The following is a 20405-nucleotide window of genomic DNA, read 5'->3' as shown; positions in this document are numbered from 1 at the left end:
ACACCCAGTTGACCTACAAGCCCCATTAAGTTTTGAAGGGTGAAAGGAAATCAGAGCCCTCGGAGGAAACCCATACAGACACAGGGAGAACATACAAACTCCTTAAAGACAGTGGTGGATTTGAACCCTGATCACTGGTGTTGTAACAACCTTGCGCTAACTGCTATACAAACTGTGCTGCCCCAAGAATAGGGTCGAAACAGTTGCGTTCAGTGAACATGAGATTTTTCAGGTATTTGATCTTCCTGAAAATTTTGCAATCCATGCTCACCACCTGTAAATCACACTACAGGTGAGCTTTTTCTTTGGCTTGGCTTCGCGGACGAAGATTTATGGAGGGGTATGACCACGTCTGCTGCAGGCTCGTTGGTGACTGACAAGTCCGATGCCGGACGGTTGCCTGCATTTCAGCATTTGACAGGTCATTTTGTGCAGTGATAATGCAGGAAAGTGAACCTGCAAATGGTAGATTCAGCAAAATGCCAATGTGATGAATGTAGAATGTCCAAATGGTTAGAAGTAGAAAACTTGGTAATGTCAAGAGAATTACCCAGGCAAATTGTTACTTCAGAAGGGTCATCTCCATCAGGTGCCCTTCGTAAAAACTGCAGGCTGCATCAAAGCAAGTAGAAGCAGCACTTCAACAACTAATACTGTTAACCTCCTGTTACAGGTACACAATCATGAGCCATTACTAATTCCCTAAAAATTGTTTCTTACCTGCTTGTTTATGTGAGAAGTCATGAGAATAAGTGAGGTAATTGTCATTGCAAACTCTAGTGCCTCTTCCCTCCAGTCAATGGTTTCTGCAAATACATTGAACTTTTGTTAACTAATCCTTTCAACATCAGATTTCGGATTTATTGTCAGAGTACATTTTTGACATCTCATGGAACCCTGAGATTCTTTTTCCTGCAGGCCAGGCAGAATTACCATTTATTGGTCGTGCAAACAAAAAATTGATTCAACGTAAATAAGTAAAGAAATGTAAGCAAACTGAGATACAGAGACAGAGGGGAAAAAATCAATCAAGTCCACAAGTCAGAGTCCTTTAATGAGTCCCTGATAGAGTTTGTTGCTGAGGTGTCTGATGGTGGAGGGGAAGCAACTGTTCCTGAACCTGGTGGTGCGAGTCTTGTGGCACCGAGACCTCTTTCCTGATGGCAGCAGAGAGAGCAGAGCGTGTGCTGGGTGGGGTGGATCCTTGATGATTGCTGCTGCTTCCGGCAGTGTTCCCTGTCGATGTTCTCAGTGGAGGGGTGGGTTTTACCGGTGAAGTTCTGAGCTGTGTCCACTACCTTTTACAGGGCTTTGTACTCAGGGTATTGGTGTCCCCATACCAGACCATGATACAGCTGGTCAGCACACTTTCCACCACATATCGGGTTGTACTTGTGCAATCGGACGATAATAAACTTCAGTTTGAAGTACAAAGTCATTGTCACCATTAAAAATCTATAAAGTGATATGAAATGTAGCCATGATCTAGTGTTTGATTAGTTGAGATAAAATGCCCTGGACTTTGGATTGGTAGGGAAAGGGTGAGACCCTCTGAAGGTGTAGTCAATTGATCTCTTTGACATTGTGTCAAGAAGGTACTTGAAGAGATGTGTAACTTTTTTTTTCCAGCATACCATTGATTTTTCTGGCTATGGCTAACTTTATTATCAGTTATGTGGGTAAACTGTTTGTTTGGTAGGAACTCTGAGCTGATGACAGGAATCTTTTGTCTTCTGACCATAGTCCGTTTAGAAGCAGCAAGCCTGCGATTCTCATTCTATCCCTTGGATAATGAATGAGGCTCATAAAATCCAAGTGTCTCTGCTAAATACTGCAGTGCAGAAATTTGAAATGGAACCACTAGTATTCGTGGAAACATTGAGAACATTTGAAATCCATGCCCGTACCTCTGAGCGATTGTTTCTGCCAAAAGTGCGAGTAAGTTGTCACATGCTGGGCAATATTCTGGCAAGACAGTGGCTATGAAGCATCGAGTGAATGGAGCGACCGATGCAGTCAGTACGAGCAGGTGTAGTTGGTGATGTTACCAATACAATTTCAAAATAAGAATTTATTGTCATGAACATATGACACATACTTGTGGCAGCAAAACAAGTGGTTGATTGTCCATTCAGAAATCTGATGGCGGAGGAGAAGAAGCTGTTTTTGTACTGTTGGATGTTCGTCTTGAGGCTCCTGTACCTCCTTCCTGATGGTAGCAGTGAGAAGAAACCATGGTAAAGGTTCCATTATTGTCATGTAATACTATAAAGTATAGTATGTAACATATATGAAATTCTTTAACTTTTGTCTACCGTAAGGCAGACAGAAAGTCGCCACTTTGTCCAGCGCCCCTCACAGAAATCTACAGTACCTGGTGTTACTAGGTGGTCTTCCCTCCAAGTACTGACTAGACCTGTGCCTGTTTAGCTTCTGAGATCAGACAATCCTAGGTGTATTCAGGACATTAGGTGCTGCTTGGGTCATGAGGGTCCTTGAGGATGGACACTAATTTCTTGAGACACCGCCTCTTGTAGATATCCTTAATGAGGGAACTTAATGATGCAACCAGTCAGAATGTTCTCCATAGGTCACCTATATTGTCTTTGGTTACATACCAAATCTCCTCAAAGTCCTCACAAAGTATAGCTCCTAGCGAGCTGCCTTCACGATGGCATCAACGTGAAGGTAACAGGATAGATCTTCAGAGATATTGACACCCAGGAATTTGAAGTTTCTTGGCCTCTCCACTGCTGACCCCTTGATAAGGACTGGTTGGTGTTCTCCTGGTTCCCCTATCCTGAAGTTCACAGTCAGATCCTTGGTTTTGCTGACGTTGAGTGCAAACTTGTTGTGATATCTATCTCACACCAGTAAACTTCCTCATCGTCGTCTATGATGCAGCTGGATGACCATGGTGTCATCAGCAAATTTGTAGATGACATTTGAATTGTGTCTGATCACACAGTCATGGATGTGGAGAGAGTAGAGCAGTGAGCTAAGCATGCATCTCTGATGGTCAGTGAAGAAGAGACTTTTTATAACTAGTAAGCTATTGAAGTTGTATCTCTCATTTGACCTTTGGCTTTTGTCTCCTGAATCAGGATGTGATAATTGTGCTGGTGTCAACAGTAAGTGCTACATTTTCTAAAGCTTGCTGATACAGGGCAGCAGGAACAGTTAAAATATCAACACCTCCATTGGAGACCCATGATAGGGTTCATAAAATTCAGGAGAAACTCAGCAGGTCAAACAGTGTACTTCATATTGCAAAGATAAAGATGTATAGCCAACACTTTAGGCTTTGAGCCTAAAGTTTGAGCTGGGTTTCTCCACCATTGTCTTTTTACTTCATCCACTGTGTCTGCAGACTTTCGTGTTTTACTGCATGTATGCGCTGGTAGTTGATCATGTCATGCCAGTGGTGTGTTTGGAAATATTGACTAGACATTAGAAATATTGGCTAGACCACATGCTGCTCTGTTTGGGTGTCTTTTGAAATGTGAGAACTCCATATAAAGAAAGAATGACTTGGTATAAACCTGCATAGAATTAGAGTGTGCAAACTGCAGGTCAAAGTGAGCTTTAACTTTTGAGGTGAGGAAAGAGTTCAAGTTGATGCAAGATGACTTGGCAGCAATTTTATTTGGTGTGTCTAAAGGAGATGTATTGCAATCCTGGTTTTACTTGTCCAGGCAAAGGATTCCATGACTTGAAATCCTTTGATCTTCTCCCCCTCCCCCATGCATTCCTCTCCTCCACAATCAGCTTGTTTGGAATAGAGTAAGAGGATTGACAATGGCTTCATCCTTAAATTGAGAATGCTGCCCGGAACATTATTGAAATCCAGCTTCTCAGATCCTGAATGCCTTGGTTCAGACACTATTGAATGAAATCTGGTGAAATAATCAAAGGTAGGAATGAGAAGTTGTTGCATGCGTAATAATACTTTGCGTGCATTGTGTACATAGTTGCCTTTATTAAGAAGAGTCTGCTTTGATCATGGAAATATAGTGCAAGAGCAGCACAATTAAGATATCTATCAGATTTTTATCAAACAAAGGAAAAACCAGATTGGACCAGGTTAGAGCTAGGTAAAATAGGGGAGAAGGTACCTGAACATATACTTTATTATCAGTGGGATGAAAAACTGGTGGAACATAGAAGTTCACCAGTACTGCACCATCTGCTCAACATTTGGAAGAAGATTCACGTAGAAAGGAAAAAAACAAATTACCAACTACCAAAATTATTATTGACGCAAAATCACAATAGATAAACTTTCCTTGAGAGAATGGGAGAGAAAAGGGATCAAAAGAATAGAAAATTGTTTTTCGGGAAATAAATTATTACCTTTTGAACAAATGAAGTACAAATATGATATAACTCACGGTACAATGTTTGCATACCACCAACTGAAAACCTACTTGAAGGACAAATTGGGAAACAGGCTGAGGTTACCAGAAGGAAGCAGCTTTGAATATGTGATTACAGACACAATGATAATTAAAAGATTTATAACAAACATGTACATCAAACTGCAAGAGAACAATGAAATAAGCTGTAAACCCAAACAAAAGTGGGAACAAGATCTAAACATAAAGATAAAAAATGAAAAATGGGAAAAGTTATGCTCCGGAACTATGAGAAATACAATAATGACAAGGTTACGCATGATACAATATAACTGGTTACACAGGCTATACATCACGCCCCAAAAGTTAAATAAATTGGACCCAACATTATCAGATAGATGTTTTCGCTGTAAGAAGGAAACGGGAACAACAGTACATGCAATTTGGGCATGTGAGAAAGTGGAAAAGTTTTGGGAAGATCTCAATCAGGTATTAAATAAAATCACAAAAAGCAACATACCAAAAAATCCAGAGATCTTTCTTCTAAGTAATACAAGAAGTAAAAAATTAGGCCGCAAATTGGATGAAGCACAAAAAAGATTTATTATGATAGCCTTAGCTGTAGCAAAAAAATGTATAATGTTAACCTGGAAATCAGAAGAGAGCCTGAGAATACAGCAATGGTACATAGAAATGAATAAATGTATTCCATTGGAAAAAATAACATAAAATTAAAAAATTAAAGTCACAGTATTCGAACAAATTTGGGAACCATACATGGAACACAACAGAGAGGCCTACCGCGGACCTCCACCCCCTAAAATGATAGAATGAGAAGAAGACGAAATGAACTGACTTAGTGTGTAAAAGAAGATGACACAATTTTCTTGTTTAATTTTATTGTGTTTAATGGGTTTATTGTATATGTTGAACGTTTAGTGGGTCGGGAGGTGGGTGGGAAGGAGGGAGGGAAGGGAGGGAGGAAAAGGGGAGAAAATGACACTGTATATTCAAGAGGGTATTTTGGTTAATATGGTTCATAGAGTGAAAAATAAAAAAATTTTTAAAAAGATAATGGAAATATAGTGCAATGTGCCAGGGAGATTGGGGAAGTAATGGTGGGCAAGAATCAGGGAGTCGAGAGTTACTCTGCTTCTCACACTCCCCACTAATGTGTGCTGGGTAGATTTTTTTAATGGGTTGAATTGAATGTCAGCTAAAGATAGTTTATCCAGCCAAACACATCCATCTGTACATGATGTGTATTATAATAAAGTGCGTATAAACTACTTTTCATCTTTATGCCCATGTACGTTCTGTGTAATGGGGAAGCATCAAACAGATTTGATGTCTGAATAAGTTGCGCTGAATTATAAACACCTTGACAAATCCTGATTCTCATCAACAAATATTTGCTACATTTAGTGATTAATTGTACTGGAAGGATTTGACTTCTGACTTCCCCACTGTAGTCTGGGAAAAATCTTACAGATGCTCTATGGGTCATTTTGATACAAGCTTTTGTGCAGCTGAACCCTTGATGATGCCATAAATATGCAACAGCTTTCCTTGTCCTGAATGTACAGTTCCAGCACAAATCAAGTCCCTTGCTGGGATGTCAAGTAGCTATATGGAACTAGCCTTGAACCACAGAGGTGATTCAGAAGCTATTACATGTAATAAAAGAAAGGAAGAATCTGCATGTATCAAGTTCCTCAGGTCATGTTTCTCAATGTCTGAAAGAGTTTCAAATGCAACCAATTAGTTTGAAATGGGACTTTTGTTCAACAAAATCCCACAAACACTGATGAAACAACAATGAATGATAGCCTTGCCAATTATACTTATGTGCTATAAATGAATAAAAAAACAATCGTCCATTGGTCTTTCTTCAGGGAGGGAAATTGACCAGGACTTCGGGTGATCTCTCACCAGCTTCAAATAGATCTTTGGTAGAAGGACCTGGAACCACAGGTTAAATAATTAAGATCCCTTCCTATTGTGCTGTGTGTTGGCATGAAATATGAGCATTAAAGGCAGTATTGTGCCACTCAGTCCCTCAGATCTGCTGTACTGTTCAATAAAATCATGGTTAATCTGATTGTAACCTCATCTTTATATTCCTGCCTATTTCCGGTGACCATTTACCACCTGCTTGTTAAAGTTTCTACCTTTGGATTATGCCCTGATGATCAAAATGTTGATCTGAATATGGCTTTGATTCCACTTTTCTGCCTGGTTCCTTAAATTTACTCTTAAAGTCCAAAAACCTATTTCTCTTGGCATTGAACACATGACCACCCCAAGATCCACAGTTTTCCAGGCAGAGAATTCTAAACTTTTCTCAATGTTCTTGGTTTTCAGTCTTGGCTCCAAGGGGCAGTCTTTCCCTGAGACTGCCCCTTGTTCTCCATCTGACTTTGAAATGTCCTCTTAGAATCTATCCTGTTGAGCTCTCCCAGGACCTATTTTACAAGATCAACTCTTGTTTTGAGCAGATGATTACAGGGAACGCTTGCATTGGTGGACAATCAGACTACAGCTTTGAAAGTGGGAGGCTTTTTATTGTAAGGCATTAAGATTATTGACCCTGTTTCATGCGGGTCTACTTAACTGTTTTGGAAATGCAGAGACGACAGCTGAGCTCAGCATCCTTTGATCTTCTTCCTCTCATCTTAAGCCCATTCTCTTATGTACCTTTGCCATCAGAACAAGGTTCTGAAAATCTAATCTATATGTGCCTCTTAGAATTTTATGTACCTTTATCAGGTAATCTCTCAGATTTCTTCACTATGGGGAAAAGAAATGCAGCCTACCCAATCTCTCCCCTTGACTGAAAAAGTTGGGACATTATATTACGCCTTGTGCCTTCTTCACCACAAAATTCATCTGTGTTGCTGTTTTCAGGGAATTTTGAAGTTGAGCCCCAAAGTCCCTGTGTTCATCAACATTCTTTACCATTTACTGACTTCCACTCAGAAGAGCATCCTACCACCACCATCTGCCTTCCCTCACCAAGCTAATTAGCTAGCTCACCTTGGATCCCATGTGCTTTAACCTTCTGGGCCATGCAGGACCTTGTCAAATGCCTTACTAGATAATTCCAACTTCCCTGCCTTCATTAGTAACAGGAATGATAATGAGCTGATGAAGAGATTGGTGCAAATGTAATAGTGGTTAGATGGTCACATGGCAAATTGCTTCTAAATGGATCTGAAATATTATGAATAAGCAAGACATTAATGTGGATCTGTCCTGAGTTTATGAAACTGAGGAGGCTAATGTGTTTACTTTGTCCCTGCAGATTCTGACAGCCAGAACTATGATGCTGGATTTGGAAATGAAGACGATGCACTTCCCTGTTCGGATGGGTTTGAGGACTTCAATTGTTTTGAGGTAAGTGCATGATTGAGTGTCACAAGAAATTGTCACCTTCAGTGGTTTGTTTGTTGAAATGATTCTCGATTCTGCAATTAAGGACTGCACTACAGATGAATCTGACCAATGCAGCAACATTTTTGACTTCCGTGGTCAGGTTGATTTGGCCGGTACTTGGTTCAGAAAGTTGTAAGTTTGCTGTTCACAGACAGCAGGTCAAAGCACTGGATCCTTTCTGCCCAGGAACTATGCAATGAATGGTACATTTTTAAGGAGATAGTGAATGGAGACTTCCTCTGTTTAAATTGAACATTAAAGTTGCAGTGGAAAGATTGGAACAAACTGTTTCTTCACCAATTTTTTTCCCCAATATATAACACGGCTGGAAATTGTTGGTGCTATATCTGGGAACTGTGTTCCCCAGGTTTGGCTTCATCCCAATGTTCTATCCTCTTTAAATGCATTATCTATACAATTAATGTGATGTACCTCCTATCTGGTCCATGGTACTTATCCCATCTGTTTTCTTGTCCATTGGACTCTCCTTAACATGACACCACCAGTGTTGAATTTAGAGAGCTCTTAGTCCCATAATCCGAATGCTTGTGAGTACATACCTCCAGACTTGTAGGCTGCATTCTGCTGTGCATGAAGAATTCAGCAAGCTCCTGCCCTCCACCGATGTTCCTCTAGCATTGAATCATTCAGGACATGGCTTGTAAGGCTGGTGTACAGCAGGCCTGGGCAGATGGTGCAGCTGCTCAGTGCTACAATGTGGAGCTCAGGGCTGCTCCCTGGATAGAAATATGGGAACCTTCAGTAATAAGTTCCTCAAATTCATCCTTATCATTAAACTCTCAAGGTTCAAGAAATCCTCTGATTTAAGACGCTTTTTTCCCAACAGCTATCAGATTCTTGAACCTTCCCGTACCACCCTAAATGAGCCCACCCAAGATCTCTGTGCTACTTGATCAGCACATTATTGATATTTAGCCCAAACATTGTGCAGTGTCACATTGGGTGACTGCTTCCCCAAACTCTGGATCTTTGTCCTGTGTAAGCTGGAACTCCACTGCCAGCCATTTGAATTCCCCTCTCCGTTCCCACATGGACACGTCATGTCCTCTGTCTCATCCATTGTCAGGATGAGGTCAAATGTAAACCTGAGGAATAATGTATCATGTTATGCCCAGGTAGTCCAAAATCCAACAGCATAATCATTGAATTTTCTCAATTTAGCTATTACCCACCAACAATCCACTCCTATTGTTTTCATCTGTCTTTTACTCGGTCCTGTTTTCAAATCTCCAGCATCCAACACACCTCCCCCCCACCCTTGCGTCCGCCCCCATTTCTTGCCCCACATGCTTCTCAGCCTCTCCCACCTTCATTTGCCCAGTATCCGCTGATGGCCCAAAAATACCCATTCCAGCCCCACCTTTTAAAAATTGCCTGTCTTCCCTTCCCACTCTTCTTAAAAGAAGCTCCTGACCTGAAACGCTAACTGACCATTTACCTTCATGGATGTTGCCTCTCCCTTCAGCTCCTCTTTGTTTGCTGAAGATTCCAGCATCTGGGGGTCTTGTTTACATAGTTTGCTATGAATATTTTTCTCTTTATATTTAGCACCGTATCTCTCTTTCTCAAGTGTGTGAACTATACCTCTTCTTAATGTTTTCTGCACCTGGTAAAGCTTTAAGTATAGGTATACCCCGCTTTACAAATACTTGCTTTATGCAAATTTACTTTTTACGATGAAATTATCTTTCACTATCTGAAAGAAATTTGAATGGGTTTTCACTTTTATGAAAATAGCCTCTAGTTTTGTAAAGTGGGGTATACCTGTAATAATTCATTTCATTTTGATGATTTCTGAAGCTTTCCTTTCAGTGAAGACAAAAGCAAGTAATGCTCTGCCATTTCTTTGTTCTCCATTGTAAATGTTCCCAGTTCTTATTATAAGGGACCTTCTTTTTGTAAAATATACTTGTAGAAGTTTTGACAATTTAGTTTGCCCACATACTCCCCCTCCCCCCATAATTTGGCGTTTTTTGTGCATTATTGCCCAGTGCAAATCCTCATGCAGTCTGACGTGCTGCCAACTGGAAGCATGATGCTCTGCATTTTCTACAGATTGGGGCTGACCCACCTACAATTGCAATTGAAATAAAATGAAGAGTTAAACGAACACTTACCTAATGCGAAGTTTGATTATTATTCGAGCAATGGGAGTTGGTGAATCAACATGAGAGATCCCATCTGCATATGCCCAGCCATTCCTTTACAGTAAAGAAGGGAGAAATTAATTAATGAGCTAAATTAAACGAACCAATCATAACACAAACCTGTGACTGAACATGTTTATTGCAACCAAAACATCTTTACCATAAACAAGAAAAAAGAGGGGAGGGAGAGATGGGCACGTTGACTCACCAACTCCCATTGCTCGAATAATAATCATCCAACTTCACACAGGTAAGTGTTCATTTAACTGTTCATTATTCTTTGGAAAGTACGTGGGTTCACCAACGTGAGAGTTTGTAGCTCAGTGGCTTATCCCCTTCGGGTGGTCTGACAGACCATAATCAGTTCAATGGGTCTCCTTCCAGCGACCTTGTTCAATCCACCACATGTAGGATGGAAGCCGTGAAACAGCCCCTTTGAGTTTAAAGGTTTATTGTAGAACCTATTAAAGGTTCTCACATTGCTCCATCCCACCTGGCAAAGGATATCCCATATAGGGACCTCAGCCCTATTGGCTGTCGAGGTTACTACCACTCTAGTAGAATGGGACCCAAACTGAGAAATATCCACTCCAGCCACTCTCATGACCTCCCACAGCCATCTGGCCAATGTCTGGGGGCTAGCCCATTGATGCAGTTTCTTATAGCGTATAAAGAGGTATTTCTCATTTAGTCTAATATGGTTTGTACATACAACATATCTTTTTAAACAATCCAACACACAATCTTTCATCTTCCCTGTATGCACACAATGAAAATTTTGTCCCAATTCTCCCTTGCCTGTTATGTTTCAAAATATCTGTAACTTGAATGTTTACACAGTCCTCCTCCCAATGGATATAGTCCATATAAATGTGAGAGAACGTTTGCACCCGATGTCAAGGCCACCAGCATTATCAGCTTTTGGGACAGGCTACATAAATCCAAACTGAAAGTTGGTGACAGTAGTCTTAGATAGTCCAAAACAATCTTTACGTCCCAAATACCCTTCTATCGGGGTACCAGAGGATGCAAGTCGAACACTCATTTCATAAATCTTTTGATCAGGGGGTGGTTCATCATCTCGTGCTAAGAGTCTTGGAATGTCAAGAAAGCAGCCAACGCACACTTTGCTGTATTCACGCTCTGTAGCTGGCCCCCTGCACATAGAACATATCGGTTAGAAGCCATTTCCACACATAGGAAGCATACTATGAGTAGATTTTCTCCAAGATACCTGCAGGATGTCCAGAGTTCTAAGCTTTGACACCAGTTGGATTAGCAGGCCTCTGCTTTTCGCGAATATCCACGGAGTCCCCACCATAAGCCTAAGGACAAGGAACCAACATTGGGAAGGCCAATTAGGTACTACCAGTGATCCCGACGCACCGTCTTCCTGTATTTGTTCAGGCATTTCGCCACCAAGGCGAACAGTGGAAATGCATAAAAGTTAAATTTTGACCAGTCTAGGGTAAAGGCGTCAATGACCTCTACTTGGGGATCTGGCATCCAGGACACAAACTTCGAAACCTGGGCATTAAGCCTGGATGCAAACAAATCAATCTCTGGCATGCCAAGGGTGTCTGCTAGCAGTCCACTCAGTGCTGTCATTGAATTTCCTGGACATCAGGTCCACCTGTACGTTGATCCAACCCGGCAGGTAGGCAGCAGTAACCCAAATGCTCCTCTGAATGCACCAGTGCAAAGTCTCAATGGCTAACTTGTTACAGGAAGGAGATTTAAGACCTCCCATATTATTGAGGTAGGCCACAGCTGAAGTGTTATCTAATCTCAGCAGTCCATGAATGTCAGCTTCCCTCGCACAGAAAGACTTTAGTGCTAGAAACACCGCCGGCATTTCCAAATAATTGATGCTTGATTTAGAGGCTTTCCTGAACTCTATATCCATCCATCTGCCTCCAGTAGAGACCTTTAGATTCGTGGCTCCCCAATCTCCGCCACTGGGGTCTGACCTGATCTCCAGGGCCACCTTTCTGAGCTCAATCCTCATGTAAGCCTGCGAGATATGGTCAATCCATCATACCAGGTTGGATCTGGCCTCAGTATTTAGCCTCATGGGCCTGTCAAATAATTTGTCCCTTTCCAGGAACCTATAATTTAGCGATCCATGTTGTACACCGCTGGGAAAGCCGCCACCAGTTTCCCAATCAATTTGGCCACCTTTCTTATGGAGGGACGATACTCTGTCATGAACCCTCTGCAGGCAGTTCTAATGTCTGCCGCTTTATCCTCTGGCAGAGTAAGTCTCATGTCTTCTGTATCAATAATGAAGCTGAGGAATTTTAACCTCTTGGTAGGCACCAACACCGATTTTTCAGGATGTATAAGAAGCCCCACATGACTTAATAATCTCGAGGTGGCTGGTATTGCCCTTTATGTTTCCTCAAACGATCTGCCCATGATGAGTATCGTCTAGGTAACCTGTTACCATGTACCCCTCTTTCCTGAGCTTGGCAAACACCGGCTTCAGTAACTTGGTAAATGCCGTGGGCGCTGAGCTCAGCCCGTTCAGCAAAGCCTTATACTGCCATAGCTCTCCCTTCCAGGAAAATTTTAAGAACTTCCTTTGGTGTGGGCAGATTGTGACCGAATAATATGCATCTTGCAAATCTATTGAGGCCATATAATAGCCCTTACGTAACGTAGGCATCACAGAATATATGTTATCCACTTTAAAATGCCTGTACAAGAAGTATTCGTTAAGATCCGATAGATCCAGTATCACTTGAGTGCCGCCACTTCTTTTGGGTCATGTGAAGATGTTTGATACAAACATATTTTTCATGGCTACAATGTTCAATAACTGTTTTCCTTTTTAATGCCATGATCTCAGCATGCACAGCCTCCGTCAGTTGCCGTCTCTCTCTATATATATATATATATATATATATATATATATATTGACCCTTCCTCCTTATCGGAGGGGATTTCTGTGGATCAAATTCGATTTTTATATCCCTTCACTGTCTTCCGAATAGAGGCATCAGTGGTAATATTACACCATCTATCATAGAATAACGTTAATCAACCGCCAACCTTTAAAGCCTTGTAATTATCAAGCATACTCAACTGTAAATGTATAGCGTTCACTTCCTTGACCTGCCTAGTCTGCGGGCTGGTGCAAGCACTTTGAGCAGGAAAATTCTGCTGCTGCTGTCTCCATGGAGCGCGTTGCTCTAAAAAATACCTGCGGCTGTGCCGCTTGGAGTGGGAAACCGCCTTGGATAACCGCTTAAATTCCCCCGATACCTGCGATAGGGGTGAAACATCACAGGCTCTCTTGCATGTGCTCTTGAACCTCTGACCATGCCAACCACTGCTTTCTGCTGCTCATTCAAATCTTTCACCTGTTTGCTGAGATCGTCACCAAATAGAAATTTCATTACAGGGTTAGATGGTCTGCACAAATGAGCATATCTTACATTTTAGGTTGGGCTTGATCAGCTCCTTCCTGAAGGCATTCAGTTCATAGTTTGCATGGGATAACAACCCTAGAGTATCTTGTTGGGTCTCTGATAAATCGTGTGAGAGCATTTGTGCAAATGCAGTGATACCTTTAACCACTGACCCCTGTAGTCTTTCCACTTTCTTGTCTTTTGCCCTTTTAGGGACCTTCAAATTGTCCCATTTTGCGTGGTTTATCTTGGGCAACTCCAGCAGAGGGCAGTTAACAGGGCAGGGGTACTTTTTGATGGATTCTTTTAGTGCTGTCTCCTGAAAAGCATTCGACACCATATATGTTAAAGACCCCGCAATATCATCCTCTAGTGGCTGGCCAATACCCTTCAGTACTGCAAACCGTGGCAATAGCCAGTATATTCTCCTCCTGACTGACCTGAGTAGTGTATGGGGATTTGGGTGACTCTGCTTCCACTACTGACCCTCCATCATCTTCCCATTTATAATCATAAATATCCTCCCCCTGCTCTGATGGTGTGGGAAACCTCACCATGGCCATCACCAGTTCTTCCAATTTGTCCAGATGATTTACAATTTTGTCACTGGTCTCTGGCAGGCCTTGCTCTCGGGGCCCCGATCGAGTGGGTGCCCGTCATGCAGAGACCACACTCTTCTTTGGGCTTTTTCTGGTCGTTCTCGCCCGTCGAGTGGGCGGCTTTGCTACGTGACGTGTTATGTTTGGCTCAGATCCTATCTGCTCTTGTGCCGGGTACTCCCCCTCGCTACCACTTGATATACTGAGGTCCAAACATCTCATGCAGCGGCATAATGGTATCACTGCTTGCTCTTTGAGACCCTGACTTCCACGAAGCCAGGTCGTTGCAGCCAGACTTGGACCCCACCTTCAGCAAAAGTAGATCTCTGTTGCCTGATCCCACCCCAAACAGAGGTTGCTGTTCCTCAGCTGGGACACCGCACCCCTGCAGGCCCGCCGGATTTTTGGCACTAATGAAGCGCCATTTCTCCTCAGGCTCTTGCCGGCTGCCCTGCCTCTGCCCCAGCCCCTCATCGGGACACAGCAACCTCCCGCTGGTTGTCCTGGACCTTTTCTGTACACTTCCTCCTCTGGAGGGCTACATTGGGGGCCTCCCCTCATCGGGACCCGGGAACCTCCCACCGGCAGTCCTGGAATTTTTATTGCTCACCTCCTTCTCTGGAGACCTCGTTCTGGGGTTTGATTCCATTTTGTGGATTGCACTCCTGCGCTCTCCCTCAGGGCTCTGCTTTTTTTGGGATTGCTCTACTGAGATTCCCCACTGATTCAGTGCTTTTTGCTCCCACGCCAAAAACACATGCTGCTCCTCACAAGTCATCGGATGTAATGACTGCGCATGCATGGGTGGGATCTCTCACTTTGTCGAACCAACGTACATTGCAAAGAATAATGACAGCACAAAATATTTTGGGGATTAACTCAGGCTACTTGAGAGGCAGGGGAATTGTTTCCATGAAGCTGGTGGCAGCAATTTGGTGACTTGTGGTAGAAATGTGCTGATTGTGGCTTTGACCTGTGGACATCGTTGCCCTTGAAGCTTGCTTACGTCTGCTGGAACCTCCACCAACTCTGCCTCTGCTTGTGTTAGTCATTCTTGCTCAGCTGGTTTCCTGTGTTTACAAAGCAGTGCTGTTCGATGTTCAGGTGACATTAGAAAAAATAGAGCAGCATGTCTGGCATTTTCCTTCAAATTTGTTCGTAATTGATTTCAATACAAGTGAATGAAGATTTAAGCAGAAGCCAGTGAAGGTGCTTCACATACAATTTGTTTTATTGTCACTGAGGTACAGTGAGACAGATCATTGTGTGAGTATGCCAGCTAGTCAACTCGAATACTGTACTATGGTTTTACAGCTGTACTGAGAGAGGTCAGTTAGAAAAGAACAAAGGAATGTTACTTAATCTAGTCTCATGGTGAGGTTTGTCAAGGACTCTTCATAGCAAGAAAAATAACTTCTTGAGTGTGGTGTCTGATTTCGCACAAGTGAAACTTTTTCATGACTGTAGGGAGATGAAGTGTGTGTGGTTGAGGTGAGATGAGTCTTTTAATATATAATGCATGCTGCTCTTGAGCTCTATGGTCATGTGATCACCAGACTCCCTTCTCTTTTAATATGGAGCTGCTTTTCCAAGGGAGAAGGAAGTGTTGATGGAGGGGAGGGGAAGGTGTTTTGCGCGATACCTGAGCAGCATTCACAACACTCCACTTTCTTGCGGTCTTGGGCAGACCAGTTCCTTTGCCACACTCCTGACGAGATCCTTTCAGTGGTTCATCTATGAAAGTTGTTGAGAGGTCCAGGTTACATACAAACTTTTTCATTCTGAGGAAGTAAAGGCACGGGTGCACTTTCTTGGCTGTTATGTCGACGTGGGATGACCAGGACAAGTCACTGGAGATGGTTACTCCTAGAAATGTAAAAGAATTTGAGTTCCTTTAAAATTATTTAATTCTCATTAAAATGAGAACTTGTTTTAGAAAAGTACGTCTTTGATCCATGCCATTAAAAGGATCTGATAGTTGTGGGGATTTGCTGGCACTGGAATGAGGACAAAGCTACCATATAAGATGCCATATAAGTCAAGTTTCCAGTTGCTTGAGATTGCGTGATTGGTGAACTAATGGTAAAGCATGCATTTTAAACCCTTTTTTTTTAAACCTCCTTATTTTCCAAGATTTTTTTGCCCGTTGCTTAAGGCGGCTGGTTGCTTGAATTCCAGATAACAGGGGTTTTACTGTGTATGTGCCCACAGCTTCTGCCCCTTCTGTGGCCTCCAGTGACTGTGCTCAATCAATGGGTAATTATTCTGGAGCAAATCAATAAACTGAGCACTAGAGATTTAAAAGAAATGGCTGTGAGGACCTGATGGGTCCTATTTCTAATTCACTTTCCAGACTTGTGCATCTCTGGGAAGGCCAGTGTTTATCGGTCATCATTAGTTAATCAAAAAGTCTGCAGGAGGAGGAAATCTGGAGCAATAGAGCTGGGCTGAAAACCCTCCTGCAAATCCTGATCGGCTGAATTCCTCCAAAACTTTACTTACACTTGTGTTTCTGGTGAGGTGCTGTTGTGTTGGAAAATCTCCACTGATGAGGTGAGTGGTCACCCAGTGTCTCCTTGGTAACATTTTTCAACCCATCTTAAAGTTAGTGATTGCACCAGACAAGTGTATCTCCACCATGAAACCCAATTGTGTAATCTTTTCATTTGCCACACTGAAAAACACAATCTGCATCTTTTGTTGCCTCACTGCAGCTGGTTCTATTAGGCTAAGCTGTGCTGTTCCTTTATTCCTCCCCCAACAAACCTGCTCCTAATCGAAGCTCTGCCAGCTGGGCCTTCGTGGTTGTATTTTAGCTTGACTCTACTTATAATTCAGATGCCTTTCCAGTGATGTGAGAATAAAACCTGATGTGAAGCTGGAGCAGAGATACTGTCTATCAGATGAGATGTTAAACTGGGTGCAATTAAAAATCATGGCCAGTATTTATTTTCCAATCAGCATCATTAAACAGGTTAACTGCTTATCACTGCATGAAATACCATTCCCAGTCCCTCCAATGCAGCAGTAAGTACTTCGATGGCTGCCTTTGATCTCGTTGAATTGGAGGCAGTCCAAGAAAGATTTATCAGGCCAATTCCTGGGATTGAGAGGCTAAACCGGTTGCATCTGTGTTATGTGGCATTTAGAAGAATGAAGAGTTACCTCATTCAAACATGCAGGATCCTTCGGGGCTTGACAGGGTTAATTTGGAGATGTTTTCACTAGCAGGACTGATAGTTACAAGATAAGGGGCTGGTCATTTAAATTGAATCAGTGTATAAATTCTTCATCGTAGAGGGTGATGTATCTCTGGCATTTGTGAGCATTGTTGAGATCAGATCCATAGAAATATTTAAGGTGGCAGAGGAATGCATTTTAAAAAATGTTTATTTTTCACACTATGAATCGTATTAATCAAAATACACAAACATTTCCCTCTTGAATAAACACAGTGGCATTTTCTCCCTTTTTTCCCCCTCCCTCCCTTCCCTCCCTCCTTCCCACCCCCCTCCAAACCCATTAAACATTCAACATATACAATACATTAAACCCATTAAACAATGTCATCACACAATGAAAAATAAACAAGAAAATTGTGTCATCTACTTTTACACACTGGGTCAGTTCATTTCGTCTTCTTCTCATTCTATCATTTTAGGGGGTGGAGGTCCGCGGTAGGCCTCTCTGTTGTGTTCCATGTATGGTTCCCAAATTTGTTCGAATACTGTGACTTTATTTTTTAAATTGTATGTTATTTTTTCCAATGGAATACATTTATTCATTTCTATGTACCATTGCTGTATTCTCAGGCTCTCTTCTGATTTCCAGGTTGACATTATACATTTTTTTGCTACAGCTAAGGCTATCATAATAAATCTTTTTTGTGCTTCATCCAGTTTGAGGCCTAGTTCTTTACTTCTTGTATTACTTAGAAGAAAGATCTCTGGATTTTTTGGGATGTTGCTTTTTGTGATTTTATTTAATACCTGATTCAGATCTTCCCAAAACTTTTTCACTTTCCCACATGCCCAAATTGCATGTACTGTTGTTCCCGTTTCCTTCTTACAGCGAAAACATCTATCTGATAATGTTGGATCCCATTTGTTTAACTTTTGGGGCATGATATATAGCCTGTGTAACCAGTTATATTGTATCATGCATAACCTCGTCATTATTGAATTTCTCATACTTCCGGAGCATAACTTTTCCCATTTTTCATTTTTTAACTTTGTTTAGATCTTGTTCCCACTTTTGTTTGGGTTTACAGCTTATTTCATTGTTCTCTTGCAGTTTGATGTACATGTTTGTTATAAATCTTTTAATTATCATTGTGTCTGTAATCACATATTCAAAGCTGCTCCCTTCTGGTAATCTCAGTCTGCTTCCCAATTTGTCCTTTAAGTAGGTTTTGAGTTGGTGGTATGCAAACATTGTGAGTTATTCCATATTTGTACTTCATTTGTTCAAAAGATAATAAATTATTTCCCAAAAAACAATTTTCTGTTCTTTTAATTCTTTTTCTCTCCCATTCTCTAAAGGAAAGGTTATCTATTGTGAAAGGAATTAGTTGATTTTGCGTCAATAATAATTTTGGTTGTTGGTAATTTGTTTTTTTTCCTTTCCACGTGAATCTTCTTCCAAATGTTTTGCAGATGGTGCAGTACTGGTGAACTTCTATGTTGCACCAGTTTTTCATCCCACTTATAATAAAGTATATGTTCTGGTACCTTCTCCCCTATTTTATCTAGCTCTAACCTGGTCCAATCTGGTTAATTGTGCTGCTCTATAATAATTTTTAAAGTTTGGTAGCTGCAAACTACCTTGTTTGTACCATTCTTTTAATTTATCAGAGTAGTGGGAGTGTGGAATGGGCTGCCATCTGATGTGAATGCGGCGTCAATATTGAGTTTTAAGAATAGATTGGTTAAATAGATGGGAGAAGCCTGGAGGGTTATGGAATGAGAGCAGGTCAATGGGACTAGTGGTGTGGTAGTAGGCTCAGACCAGAAGGGCTGAATGGCTTGTTTTCTGTGCTGTACTGTTCAATGTTGTTGAAAAGTAGGATAGCTTGAGGTTTCTGTGCTGAGAATCCCTGCAGAAACTGGTGACTCTGTGATATCTTTCTCAGAGGCCAATGACAGAACATCTTTCACGAGGATATTGAAAATGTGTGCCAACCAACTGGCTGGATATTTTCAATTTCTCATTGCTGCAATTGGAGGTTCAGGACAATAAACTTGGTTCTAATTATGGTGACCAATTTCTACTCCTATTTTCTTGAGGGAATATATTGCTGAACATATTGAATATATTGCTGAATGATTGCCTCCTTCCTGTGTGACAAGCACATAGCACAGGAGACGCTAAATCAGGTTTTTTTTTGCCACAAACCACAATTGAATTATTTGTCATGTGTACTGTAATACAGTAAGAGTATCATTTTGCATACTATCTTGGCAAATGCAGTTGTTCAGCAAATACAGCAATAGTAACAAATACACACAAGTGTAGGGAGCTGTGTAACAATGGTCAGATGGTGCAAGGTATGGAGGAGGTACCAAAACATTGTGCAGGCAATCGGAAAAGTGCAGATACAAAATATTGTGCAAGGGAATTAGCTGATTACATTGGGAAAGAAACTGCCCTTTAAACTGGAGATTTGTGTCCTGGAGGAAGAAGAGAGCATGACTGAGGATAGGATGAGTCCTTTAATATCTCCCAAGATAGCGAGAGTTATGGACAAAGTTGATGGAGGGGGAAGTTGTTTTTTGTGATAGCCTGAGCTATATTCACCACTCTGCCATTTCTTGCAGTTGTGTGCAGAGGAGTTCCTGTCCTAAGTTATGCTGCATCTGGACAGGTTCATCTGCAAAAGTTGGTTAAACAATCGATACACTCCAATTGAAATGTTCAAGTGAAGAACTAGAGCTATGCAAATATTTTCCCCATTTTATGAGATTACTGACTGAAAATGTATATTTTATAGCCCGCTTTCCACTTGTATCCCAGTTAATTGGCTGTGCAGTATCCTGGGGCAGGAAGCCCTTTGTGCCGTTTTCACCGGGCCACCCTGAAACTGGGACGCTAATTGCTGTTCCACTGAACACAACTCATCCCCGTGGATCTGAGTGTTCTACCTTCAACTGGAAGCAGCTGACTTTCTGCTGTCCCTTTTCCACTTGTTTTATCAGTGCGCTGGCATCAGCAAATGCTGGGGACGTGAGTAGGCGTCGAGGCGGTTAATCCACGGCGTGAAATGATGTCATTTTGCACCAGGGTTCGGACAATGTTCCTTTTCCATTGACACCCTGTCCCAGTAAATTCCCAGTTAATTCCGAGAACAGGGTCCCAGTGAAAAAGGGGCCTTATGATTCTTTAATTTAAAGGTTGGAAAATCGTGTTGCTTGTTTGACCCATTAACAGGCCAAATTC

General features: G+C 41.7%; 1 protein-coding gene across 5 annotated transcripts in view; it reads left to right on the top strand.

Annotated features, from left to right (window-relative positions):
* The window catches only part of rab11fip3 (RAB11 family interacting protein 3 (class II)), a 99680-nt gene that overhangs the window by 35462 nt on the left and 43813 nt on the right, over positions 1 to 20405 (top strand). For all 5 annotated transcript variants that reach the window (XR_011347130.1, XM_069905317.1, XM_069905318.1 and 2 more), the window contains exon 3: positions 7660 to 7751. Coding sequence is in view for 4 of the 5 variants with exons in the window: in XM_069905317.1 (XP_069761418.1) it covers positions 7660 to 7751 (92 nt within the window). In the remaining variant the exon portion in view is untranslated. The remainder of the gene's footprint in view (positions 1 to 7659; positions 7752 to 20405) is intronic.

Source organism: Narcine bancroftii, chromosome 12 (assembly GCF_036971445.1).
Source record: "Narcine bancroftii isolate sNarBan1 chromosome 12, sNarBan1.hap1, whole genome shotgun sequence".
In the NCBI taxonomy this organism is placed as follows: domain Eukaryota; kingdom Metazoa; phylum Chordata; class Chondrichthyes; order Torpediniformes; family Narcinidae; genus Narcine; species Narcine bancroftii.
Note: the sequence above shows the minus strand (reverse complement) of the source record. Positions and strands in the feature narration are given on the sequence as shown.